This window comes from Schistocerca americana, chromosome 1 (genome assembly GCF_021461395.2).
Source record: "Schistocerca americana isolate TAMUIC-IGC-003095 chromosome 1, iqSchAmer2.1, whole genome shotgun sequence".
NCBI classification, from domain to species: domain Eukaryota; kingdom Metazoa; phylum Arthropoda; class Insecta; order Orthoptera; family Acrididae; genus Schistocerca; species Schistocerca americana.
The window spans coordinates 866,648,742-866,662,418 of record NC_060119.1 but is presented as its reverse complement, the minus strand read 5'-3'; the positions used below and the strand labels follow the sequence as shown (position 1 = coordinate 866,662,418).

Here is a 13,677-nt window from a genome sequence, read left to right as displayed (position 1 = left end):
AATTTTGATTTATATTCATTCGTTCAGGATTGCTGTCAACATTAGCCCACCATTTGACACAGTGTACAATGGCATTGTTGTTGCAAGTCCATGTTGTTTTCGGTGTGTTGAGATTCATTTCATGTTTCAATAACTACACGCATTACATCTGATAATACTCATTCCCACACAAAAGGGATGGTCATATGTTCCACATGATCAGTGTTGCTTTAGTAGCAGTTCTTAACACTTTTGTTAAGTACATTCTCATATTATATTAACAGTAAACCCATACATATTGCTTTACTTATTTCTGACCAAGCCTCATCTCAACATATATGATAATCTCCAAATAATTCATGTGAGTAACTTTTCAGTTTAATTTGTCACAGTTTTTTCATACAGTTTTTAATTCCATAAGCCTATCCTTTGATGCTGTGTAGCCAGCACATCTGCGCAACACAAGATGTTTTTCTAGACAAATTTTTACTTACTGTTGGAGTGTTCACTGATGTTGATCTGACTAAGTCATTAAAACTCTCATCAGAAACCAGAACACAATTACAGTCATTTCTCTTAGAGGTGATGATAGTGTAGCACTACAGGAAACACTCTTTGGAGTTAGAAACTTTAGGAGAAAAGCACTGGCAAATATAAACTGATAGTCAGGGTGTGGAATGTCTTCAGATTACACAGTTGTTATAATGACAGTATTATGAAAAGTGTAGAATGCTACTCACATTATACAGGATATGCTTAATCACAGATAAGCACAACAAAAAGACTGTGAAACAAAAGCTTTTGCTCTCTCTCTCTCTCACTCTCTCTCAAGCAAACACAACTCACACAACATGACCACCATCTCTGCCTGCCAAGGCCAAACTGCAGTTATTCCATTGTTTGGTAGTTTTTCTAAAGTTGCCCATAACAGGCGAAGATGCCACTTCATGTCAGGGCAAAGAGCAGTTAGTCCATGTGCCTTACTTTAGTATTATATAGGATAGATAATTAAATTAACTGGCAACTTTGTAAACTTAAATTAAGAGTATTTTCAGTCCATTATTTTGTGAACATTTATTCAATTATGAAGTATTAGACCACATCCCATGTAAGAGTCAGAAGCTGGCAACAGCGAGCGACTTCTGGATATGTGACACTCCAGCAACAAGAGGCAGCATCAGGCAATGCACTCTGGTTTCCTGCTTGCAAACAGCAATCTCTTGCTACAAAATGGCTACTAGATCTGACCAGCTGTTTCTGTAAAATGGCGCCCCTGAACAGAGAATACAGTAGCTCAGGAGTAAGGCAGCAAAATTATCTTTACTTAGTAAAATAAGGCGATAAAGGAGCACTGTGCATGAAATTCACAAAGAGAAGAACCTTCATAGAGAATTTCAAAATGTATATCATCAACTACAAAGTTCAACAGACAAATTCTTCGAATATATGTGGATGAGCAGAGAGAGATGATCAATTATCTCATCAATAAATTAACTATGAATGTCTGTTTTAAATTAACTATGAATGTTTGTTACATGACCAAGAACTGTCAACAGCCAATAAGTGTGGAAGAATTAATGACTACTGTAAATGTGGAAGAATGAGTACTGTTGCACAAGATGTGTCCATGGTGTAATGGTAGCGTATTAGGCCAGCAATGCAAGGCGTTGTTTTGTCCCGGGTTTGGGTCTGGATATTTCTTATATTTTACCTGAGTATTTTTATACTGTTTACACTGCATCTCAAAGTATATTTTTAAGGTTGGCCAAAGTACTTGATACTTAAATGTATACGCACCTATCCCAATGTATCACATATTTTAAATTCCTAATAAACTTGATGAACAACCATGAAATTTCACTGATAGTTAATTCATCAGCAATCAGTGTTAATGCCAAGTGTTTCAATTAATCTAAATAATCTTCATACGTAAATCATAAATTTTTTTTTAAAGGAAAGTCAAATTATGAACTCTGTGCAGTTTGCTAAAGAAGGCAGACTAGGATGACAGTGAGGGAAAGCTGTTACTGCTTGCCAAGTACCTTTGACTTGTATCAATTCAGCTAGCTCCCATTAATCACTATGCCAAGTGTCTTCAAGGAGTGTGGGAATAATACTCATTCCCATATGAAAGGGATGGTCATACATTACACATGACCAATGTTGAATAAAACATACTAGATAAACATTTGATGCTCCTAATTTTCTGTAAATGATTTCAAGCATCATTCAGAATCACATCAAATGTTTCTCCGATCTACATGGTGGTCCATAAAAATGTAGACACTCATTGATAGTCAATATTAATGGAACAAAATGACATACTATTACAATTTTTGCATGAGGGAAGGTTATTTTACTTTTCAAAGTTACCCCCATTAGCACCCAAATAATGCCAGTGCTGCTGAACTGTTGCGCAAACTATAGCTATCAGTGTTGCTTGTGTGACAGCCACACAGGACATCTCTATGGTTTCTCATAGCTCTTTTAGTGTAGCTGGCTTCTGATGACAAACTTCGTTGTTCAAGGTCCCCCATAGGTGGAAGTCAAGAGATGTAAGGTCTGGAGATCATGGTGGGTACTCAACAGTTCTTCTTTGACCTGTCCATCGTTAAGGTAGATTTTCATCCAAGTAGGCTGTGGCATGTCTGTGGTAGTGATTCAGAGCATCATGTTGTTGCAGGTAAAATCTTTCATTTCCAAACACCTCTCAGATTGATGTTTGCAGCATATGAAAATACACCTTACCAGTTACGGTACCTTCAAAGAAGAATGGGTCAATCAAACCGTGCAATGACGGACCACAGCCCACATGAACACCTGATAGATTAACATGTTTGTCCTCATGAGTATGAGGATTTGCAGGAGCCCAGTACACACAGTTGGGGTGGTTTACAGTATCATTCAAATTGAATAGCACCTCACCAGATCAGATAACCATCCCTAAAAATTGTTCATCCTTGCAAAGAATGCCTTCAAACCACTTGCAGCACTCCATCCTTCGATCGAGATCATCCTCATTCATAGCGTGCAGTGATCTCAGAATGTATATTTTCCATTTCCAGCCTTCAGAATTTGTCTTATCCTTGATCGTCTTACCCCACTTTCACATGCACCATGCATCACAGTTTTGAGGTGATCTAGAAAAATGTTGCAACACAGCAGTGCTGGAAGCTGGACTTGTTGACCTTTTTGGTCAACCAGACCTATCCTTGTGCACAGTCTGAACAGTACCATCGGCTTCAAATTTATCCCGACAGTGATAAATTGTAGTACGGGTCAGTGGCTGAGTTCCGTACACATTACATGATTTTCTTTGTATCTCCATTGTGTTTTCACACTTCCAGTACCACCTCAATATGGCTTTGCATTGCCCAAATGACACTATTACTTCATTCATTGGTACACTGTCATCTGCTGGAAAATGTGCACCAAGAGCTGTTGAGAAAACACTGGACTACCACACAAAATTGCAATGATATGTCATTTTGTTCCAAAGATAATAACTATCAAAGTGTGTCTACATTTTTATAGACTCCACTGTATTTTATTTCTTTCGGACAAACCATTTCACAACATATTTGACCGATTTCTTTCATTCTTTTGTTTTCAAGTTTTATTCTTCTGTTCTCGAAATTCTTAAAGTTCGTACTTATTCGAAGGAAGCCTTTTTCACAGTTAAATATCACACCAATGTATCTTTGTATGCACAAGGTAGCTAAGCCTTGAAGAGATGAACTTTTTAACACTTCATTTATATAGCTAGCAGCAGCTGTTCGTGAAATATTTCAGTTTTTCCTCAAATCACTAATTACATTTTCCTTAATTACCCTGATTGCTTTCATGCTATTAAATATTTTCATGCAAAACTAAACCTCATGCTGGTCAGTTTGATATCCCATCTGCCCATTTCTCACTCTTCGTTTGGCTATGAAAATTCAGACAAAAACTCATTGTGTAATTTATAAGGAGTCTTGTTTTCGCTCCACTCAAACATTTGACATAACGTGTCGAATGTTAGTCATATGACAAAATATGTTCTTTTTGCATGCCATCATTTCCAAAAAGCTGCCTCATTTCAGTATATTGAATTGTTTACGAAATATGATGATTTTTACAACTACTTGATTCCCAATGTGCAGGGATTCCAGTGCACTGTGAGGGACCCATCTGCAAATATAACAATAATATCTCAAGAATGAAAAGAGATATCAATCTGCTCTCAACTTTAAATACAATTTCGATATACTGGATTGATTTAATATGGAATAATGTAATGCCTAAAATGAACTATGTTTATGCACCTCTGCAAACGCTTAAAAATTTCATGCAGTCATTCACTTAGTTTCATGCAGCAGAGTAACTATGATGAATAATGAAAATAAATCCAGTCCTTCATCAGGTGAAGATATCAATCTTTAAGATGCAGAAGAATCAATTTTCTTTCATTAAATAGTTTTCTTAGAACTGGATGACAAGTATTTCATAGCTTCTGTGGTGTCCTCTCCAATGCTTTGCCGAGAAAACTTGTAGCTGTCTCTCTCACTGCCATGCATGCTGCAGCAACAAGATTCAGACATGTTTGAATTGAGACATTGCAAATTGTAACAGAGGACAGGCAGCGCCATGAACATCACTCACCTAGGACATTTCCGTAACTATACTGGCAGTTGTGTTATACTCTATGAAGCTGTCACGTGCTGTCAGTTGCTTCTGTCACTTACATAGGATGCAGCCTTAGTGAGTTCTTTCCTAGTAAAGAGTTATGTACCTGATCTTTGACATCCAATATAATAAACAATATAATCTGAGCACTAATTTTAAAATGCCGTTGTAGATTAGTAACATTTAATGTATTTTCAAATGAATGAACACCTACATTGATTTTTGAAGACTTTAGAATTAGTAATGGAATAGTAACATTAACAGAAAATTACTTACTTCAATAAAAACTATTCTTTGAAGTTGTCACTAACCATGTGGGTATTGTTAAATAGGTGAGACGTTACTCCTACACAACAAGCACTGAGAATTCAACATCTAGTCCACGGATGTGGGCCCTGGAACGCAACTGTACTGAGAGGTGTGATGCAGGGTGTATTATTATTGGTGAAAGAACCAAACTTTATGCATGCACCTCTTGCTGTTCTACATCATTCTGCAATGTAGGATCAGTGGCAAGTGCCCGTATACCTGATGTCAGAAATATTCTTACAATGGCTGTGCTACAGGGAACTGCATATGTATTGGCAATAAACAGGTTTTAATACTAGAAACATATTTGTTTTCATTGTATACAATGGACTTTTGTCTGGTGCACTCATGAGAAAGAAAGTATGAGAAAAATTAGTGCATCATTTTTTGAAACTGATAATAGTTTTGCTGACTAAGGTTTGTATATGACTTCCTGCCCTCTAACTACTCTGTAACTCTCATGTAAAACAGTGACATACTCTGGTATGAAGCTCAAGTGTAAAGTCTTGTTGTTGTGAAACACTCACTTTTGACAAATAATTCATTATTTTGTGAAAATATGGTAGAGAAGTGATGTTAAACCATATCATTATGATGTTGTATCTACAATCAAATGTTGAAGTTTTGTACAAAATATAAATATATTTTACTGTGTCTTTATTTTTTTGGCCAATAATCCTTTTACCATAACTGAAAATGGGTTTTGGATAGCTATTTATAAAAATTATGGTACAGTCTTTCATTACCAACATGAATTTTATTATTCCTTTGTATCTGTGTCAATGATCTACATTTATGCTTTGTTAAATATCATAAATTGTGTGACTGTGGGGGAAAATATATTTTCATCTGTGGATTACTTTTATAATGATATTGGATGGGTCAGGCATACATACAAGGGGCATTGGAAAAGTCCGTGCAAAAATAAAAACTACTTACGTGTTTGGGGTAAACCTTTTTTATTTTTCGACATAGTCTCTTTTGTTCACCGCTGTTCTAATGTGTTGATCCCTTCTGAATAATAGGAATTGTCCAAGTGTGCAAAATAGCTATTAGTTGCTGCAATCACCTCTTTGTTTGAATAAAATCTTTGTCCCGCCAGCCATTTCTTCAAATTGACAAAGAAATAGTAGTCCGACGGAGCCAAGTCTGGAGAGTAGAGGGGATGTGAAACAAGTTGGAATCCTAGTTCCATTAATTTTGCGTCCAAAACTGCTGAGGTGTATGCTGGTGCACTGTTGTGACGGAAGAGTGCTTTTTTGCGGACCAATCACCGGCGTTTTTCTTGCAGCTCGGTTTTCAAGTGGTCCAAAAATGATGAATAATATGCAACTGTAATAGTTTTACCCTTTTCCAGATAGTTGATGAGGATTATCCCTTGCGAATCCCAAAAGACAGTCACCATAACCTTTCCGGCCGAAGGAATGGTCTTCGCCTTTTTTGGTGCAGATTCTCCCTCGGTAATCCATTGTTTAGATTGTTGTTTGGTCTCAGGGGTATAGTAATGTAATCATGTTTTATCCACAGCAATGAAACAGTGCTCAAGTCCTGCGGATTCTTCCTGAATAGCTGCAAACCATCCTTGAAACACTTCACACGATTCCGTTTTTGGTCAAGCATGAGCAATCGCGGAATCCATCTTGCGAATAGCTTTCCCATTCATTCGAGATGCCCACAGCACTAGCAATGTCACGCACCTTAACTCTTCCGTCATCCATCACCATATCATGGATTTTATCAAAGATTTCTGGAGTCGTAACCTCCACAGGGCGTCCAGAACGTTCAGCATCACTTGTGCCCAAATGGCCACTCCAAAAATTTTGGAACCACTTATAAACTGTTATAATCGAAGGTGCAGAGTCACCGTAATGTTTATCAAGCTTCTCTTTAGTCTCCTGAGGCGTTTTGCCTTTCATGAAGTAATGTTTAATTACCATACGAAATTCTTTTTCGTCCATTTTTTGACAATCACCCGACTTCCTTGATTGACACGAATGCCAAACCCAAAGAAATAGACCAATATGGCTGAAACTTGGTGTGTGTTCTTTCCAGAGATGCTACTAACTAAACATGACCTCGATACACGCTGGTAGTGCCATCTCTTAGACTTTGCACAGACTTTTCAAACACCCCTTGTATATGATTTACAAAAACAGTTAATATTTGTATAAACATAATTTTAATGTACCCATACTCTGATTAAATTATGTTTAATGTATTCTTTGAAAATTTGTTCATATTTCAGTTTATTATTATTATTATTATATTAATTAGAAATTGCTATTATTATTCCAGTGAAATTGTCTATGTGTGATGTAATATTGCTTCAACTGATAAAACAGTAAAAATAATTCAGCAATGCTATGCAAATTCTGAGCCACATACAATTGATATCTTACAAACAGATTAAAACACAACAAAATGCAACTTGATAATTATTCGTGAAAACAAATATGCTTTTAGCTGTCACTTTCATTTTCAATGTTCTAAGTCGAATATAGATGTAGTAGAGGCCAGGGTCTAGTTCCACATAATACCTTACAATGACTGGCAAGCTCATCATTAAACTGCCTGTGTCTGATTCCCAACTTTGCTAGAAGAAAATTCGTAAATAATCGTCGCTGATAGTAATCCACCTGTAAAACATTAATGTAAATTTTAAATGTGCCACATAATGGTGGCAGACTGCAGTCTGCAGCGATACTGCTTTCTCTCTGCTGGAAAATGCTACAATTCTGAAAACGTATTATTTGCCATAGGTTTAACACTTCTACAAATGAAACACAACTCACACTTTAGCTTATTATCTGTTTAACATTACTTCAGTAAATTACACTACACTACATTACAGACCTGGATAAGCAGTGTACATAATAATGCTTCAAAAGACAATGACAGAGAGAGTGAGAGAGAACCTTTACATAAATAAATTGGTTGAAGACCGCAGCTGAACACTTACCAGTACAATGATATTGTTTATTTTTTAGATACGTGATTGTTTTCTTTGTTTTTTAAACTATTATTTTGTAATTGTTCACGTAAACACTGTCTTTATACATTTCATGGTCACATGAGTTTTTCCCATAGTTGTTCTATATCTCACTTTATTTGCAAAAAATGTTATTGCTACTTATTGGTACATGGATGCTATATAATTTATTATGTCGAGAATGTACAACAAAAACAAGGTAATGATTTAAAATTTATTTTCTTTATTTACACAAGTTTCAGATTAAGTTCACAGTACACAGCTGTACACATGAATAGACCTTCTTTTCCATGGTAAGTAAAATTCTGGAGTAAAGAAGACCATTCACTGAGTAGTAGAAGTGATGTGTCATTGACAGGCACACAAAAAAGGGTGAAAACTTGCTAGCTTTTAGAAAAATCCTTTAACGAACTAGAAAATGCACACTGAGGTTTAGTATGGCTAGTGGACTGGGGTGAGGGGTTGTGTCATGTGGGGTGGGAAGAAGGAGGTGTGGTTGGGGAGGGGCAGGCTGTGTCTTCTACATCTACATCTACATCTATACTCCGCGAGCCACCTTACGGTGTGTGGCGGAGGGTACTTATTGTACCACTATCTGATCCCCCCTTCCCTGTTCCATTCACGAATTGTGCGTGGGAAGAACGACTGCTTGTAAGTCTCCGTATTTGCTCTAATTTCTCGGATCTTTTCGTTGTGATCATTACGCGAGATATATGTGGGCGGTTGTAATATGTTGCCCATCTCTTCCCGGAATGTGCTCTCTCGTAATTTCGATAATAAACCTCTCCGTATTGCGTAACGCCTTTCTTGAAGTGTCCGCCACTGGAGCTTGTTCAGCATCTCCGTAACGCTCTCGCGCTGACTAAATGTCCCCATGACGAATCGCGCTGCTTTTCGTTGGATCATGTCTATCTCTTCTATTAATCCAACCTGGTAAGGGTCCCATACTGATGAGCAATACTCAAGAATCGGACGAACAAGCGTTTTGTAAGCTACTTCTTTCGTCGATGAGTCACATTTTCTTAGAATTCTTCCTATGAACCTCAACCTGGCGCCTGCTTTTCCCACTATTTGTTTTATGTGATCATTCCACTTCAGATCGCTCCGGATAGTAACTCCTAAGTATTTTACGGTCGTTACCGCTTCCAATGATTTACCACCTATGGCATAATCGTACTGGAATGGATTTCTGCCCCTATGTATGCGCATTATATTACATTTATCTACGTTTAGGGAAAGCTGCCAACTGTCGCACCATGCATTAATCCTCTGCAGGTCCTCCTGGAGTACGTACGAGTCTTCTGATGTTGCTACTTTCTTGTAGACAACCGTGTCATCTGCAAATAGCCTCACGGAGCTACCGATGTTGTCAACTAAGTCATTTATGTATATTGTAAACAATAAAGGTCCTATCACGCTTCCCTGCGGTACTCCCGAAATTACCTCTACATCTGCAGATTTTGAACCGTTAAGAATGACATGTTGTGTTCTTTCTTCTAGGAAATCCTGAATCCAATCACAAACCTGGTCCGATATTCCGTAAGCTCGTATTTTTTTCACTAAACGTAAGTGCGGAACCGTATCAAATGCCTTCCTGAAGTCCAGGAATACGGCATCAATCTGCTCGCCAGTGTCTACGGGGAGGCAGCTGGTATGCAGAATAGGAATGCAGGTCGTGGTCAGCAGATGTACGGACACCAGATATGGTGAGTTCGTGCAGGACACAATGATAACAATGTGAAGGTGTGGAATGGGTGGAGCTGACAGGACAGAGGAAGGCAAGACTGTTGGATAAGATGTGTCGACATAGTGGCTTAGTGGAGATTGAGGCCATGAAGATAACGGGAGTAAAGTTGTTGCAAGGATAACTCCCACTCGCATAGCTCAGAAAAACTAGTGCTTTGGGGAAGGTTGGAGAAGGCACAGGTTGTGATGTAGCCATGAAGCTCTAGCATGTGGCACCCAGGTGTGTATTGCATCACTAGGCGGTCAAACCTATTCTTGGCCACAGTTTGGTTGTGAGCATGCATTCTGGTGGACCACTGATTGGTAGTCATGCTCACATAAAATGCTATGCAGAAATTGCAGCAGAACTGGTAGTTGACATGGCCCCATTCACAGGTGGCCCTGCCACATACATGGTACAATAAGTCTGTGACAGGGCTGCATTATGATGTTCTGGGTGGTTGAATTGGTTAGGCATTGCTCCTGGGGCTTCCACTGGAATATAACCACTGAGGGAGTGGTATAGGGATGGACCAAGATTTTGTGTAGGTTGGATGGGCAGTGGAATACCGCTTTAGGAGGGGTGATGAGGATGGTGGGTAGGATGTCCGTAATTTCTGGGCATGTTGATAGTCAAAGGCCTGGCAAAGGACATGTTTCAGATGATCCAGTATGGAGGGATATTGGACAATGAGGGGGACACTGTGTTGCAGCATGTTCTTGGAGGTGGTGGGAGAATTAGAGATGTTTGAGGATATGGTACTGGAAATCTGTTTGCAAACTATGTTTGGGGGTAGTGTCTTTCCATGTAGGCCTCTGTGAGACCTTCAGCATACTGAGCAAGAGACTTCTCTCGTCACTGAAGATACACTGTCCACAGGTGAGCAAGTTAAATGGGGGCTAGTTTTTGGTGTGGAAGGAGTGACAGTTGTCAAAGTGCAAGTATTGTTGGTTGTTAGTGGGTATGATGTGGACAGAGGTATGAATGGATGCATCAGAGAAGCGATGAGCCACCCATGGAGGTGGTAAATTGGGCTGAGAACAATCAGGTGAAAGGGATGGGGTTAAGGTTTTGGAGATATAAGGAGGGTCCCGAAGATATCATCAACCAGCCTCAACCAGAAAAAAGGGCTTGGGATCTTGAGAGGCTAGAAAAGGTTTACCTATTTGGCTCATAAACACAATGGGATAAGATGGTGCCATTGGGTGTCCTTGGCTGTGGCCTCAGATTTGTTTGTGCATCTGACCCTCAAAGAAGAACTAGTTGTGTGTGAGGATATAATTGATAAAATCAAACATGGGGAAGTCCAGATTGGGATATCATTATGAAAATGATAGATTGCTACTCACAATAAAGGTGACACATTGAGTTGCAGACAGGCACAATGAAAAGGCTGTTTAAAATTTGAGATTTCTCTCAGAATGTGCTTCAACAATGAAAACACAAACATTTTCATACAAGAAACCACACCTCACATACAAATGTTCCAGCCAAATGCCACTATGATATATCGAATGAAAGAAGAAATCTGGGGTCGAAAGTTAAAGGGGGAGGATTTGCAGGGAAACTATAGGGGAAGAGAAGTCAGTGCAGCCTGGCAGAGTGTGCTGGGGATAGATAGGGGGTGGCAGGATAAGAATGCCAGGACCAGTGTCAGAAGGCTTTGGGGAAGAGAGGATGGGAACCATAAAGGAGGGTAGCAGAGAAGTGGAAGAGACTAGTGGGTGTGTTGACAGAGAGCGGTGCATAGTGAGAGGGAAGGGGACATGAATTTGGAGAAGGCGATAGGACAGAGGGGTTAGAAACTGTTGGATGGAGGATGTGGGTACATTAGTTTATGTTAAGTCGTATTGGGGTGATTTCAGGAGCAGAGACTGTGGTGTAAGAATAATTCCCATCTGTGCAAGTCAGTAAAGCTGATGGCAGAAGAGAAGAATCCAGATGGCCCGGGTTCTGAAGCAGCCATTTAAATCAAGCTTGTTATGTTGAGCTGCATATTGCGTTACAGGTTGGTCCACTTTGTTCTTGGCCACAGTTTGGCGGTGATCAATCATCCTGGTGGACAGCTGGTTGGTAATCATAACAACATAAAAAGCTGTGCAGTGATTTCAGTATAGCTGGTATATGACATGACTGCTTCCCCACAGGTGGCCCAGCCTCTGAGGGGGTAGAATAAGTCTGTGACAGGACTGGAGTGGAAAGAGCTCAGTGGGTGGATTGGGCAGGTCTTGCACTTGGGTCTTTGTCAGTGGTGTGACGGTGGCGGAGGATGGGTAGGCAATTGAACACCACTTGATGTGGAGTGGGACAGATCAGGGGTAGGATGTCCCTCAGTTCAGGGCATGATGATAGATAATCAAAGCCCTGATGAAGGATGTGGTATTGTTTGACAAAGGGGGTACTCCTTCGTAGCTGGTTCTTGGGGATGGAGGGAGGATTGAGGGTGGGTAGGGATATGGCACAGGAAATCTATTTGCCGGATGGGTGTGTGGGATATTGCCTGTATGTTAAAGCCTTTGTGAAACCTTCAGCATTCTGGACAATGGAATTCTTGTCACTGCTGATACCCTGTCCCCCAGTGGCCAGGCTGTATTGGAGGTACTTTTTGGTGTGGAATGGGCGACAGTTGTCAAAGTGCAGGTACTATTGGTTGTTGGTGGGTTTACTGTGGTAAGGCTTCCTTGTCATCCCATACAATAAGTCTTCCCTGACCCATAGTCCTGGGTGACTTTCCCAAAATCTACCCCTTTTCCTAGACCTCTCCAGTCCTTTTACTTTAGCCTTCTTCCTTCCCCTTCAACCTTTCTGCCTGAAGATGGAGCCACTGGCTCCGAAAGATTGCCAGTTACAACAGTCTTTTGTGTGTTATGCCACCACTTGTTGAGTAGATTTTTTATCTATCTGATTGAATAAAAATATATCTAAAAACAAAGATGATGTGACTTACCTAACGAAAGTGCTGCAGGTCAATACACACACAAACATACACGCAAAATTAAAGCTTTCGAAACAAACTGTTGCCTCATCAGGAAAGAGGGAAGGAGAGGGAAAGACGAAAGGATGTGGGTTTTAAGGGAGAGGGTAAGGAGTCATTCCAATCCCAGGAGCAGAAAGACTTACCTTAGGGGGAAAAAAGGACGGGTATACACTCGCACACACACACATGCCCATCCACACAGCTTGTGTCTGTATATGTGTGGATGGACATGTGTGTGTGTGCTAGTGTATACCCGTCCTTTTTTCCCCCTAAGGTAAGTCTTTCCGCTCCCAGGATTGGAATGACTCCTTACCCTCTCCCTTAAAACCCACATCCTTTCGTCTTTCCCTCTCCTTCCCTCTTTCCTGATGAGGCAACAGTTTGTTGCGAAAGCTTCAATTTTGTGTGTATGTTTGTGTTTGTTTGTGTGTCTATCGACCTGCCAGTGCTTTCGTTTGGTAAGTCACATCATCTTTGTTTTTAGATATATTTTTCCCACGTGGAATGTTTCCCTCTATTATATTGATTGAATAAAAAAGTTAGTATGATGTATGAGGAACAACGTAGTGGGTTCAGAGTGTGAAGGACATTGCGACAGGTAGTGTTCAGTAGCTTCAAGATCACGGGTGTGAGGGATGTTGATGTATAGGGAATTGGCATCAACAGTGATGAATAGGGATTCAGGAGGTAAAGGGGTGTGGATGGTGAAGAGCTGGTGAAAGAAATGCTTGGTGTCTTTGATGGGAATGCTAGATTTTGGGCAATTGGTTGGAGGTGTTGCTCAATAGGGCAAAAATTCTTACAGTAGGAGCACAATAACCATCTACAATGGGGTGCTCAGGATTGTTGGGGTTTTGGATTTTGGGGAGCATGCAGAAGGTGGGTGTGCAGGATGTTGTTGGAGTGAGGAGGGAAATGGATTCAAGGGGAGAGGTCCTGGAAGGGCTTAAGGCTTTTTTAGGTTATGTTGTATTTCTGGGATGGGATCACTATGGCAGCATTTATAGGTGTGTGAGTCCGACAATTTGTGGT

General features: G+C 39.9%; 1 protein-coding gene across 1 annotated transcript in view; it reads left to right on the top strand.

Moving 5' to 3' along the window:
* The window catches only part of LOC124547051, a 41,038-nt gene extending 35,431 nt beyond the window's left edge, over window positions 1–5,607 (top strand). The window contains exon 4 of the mRNA XM_047125081.1: window positions 4,977–5,607. Coding sequence (XP_046981037.1) covers window positions 4,977–5,246 — 270 coding nt within the window. The 3' untranslated portion in view covers window positions 5,247–5,607. The remainder of the gene's footprint in view (window positions 1–4,976) is intronic.
* Window positions 5,608–13,677: the final 8,070 nt, after the last annotated feature.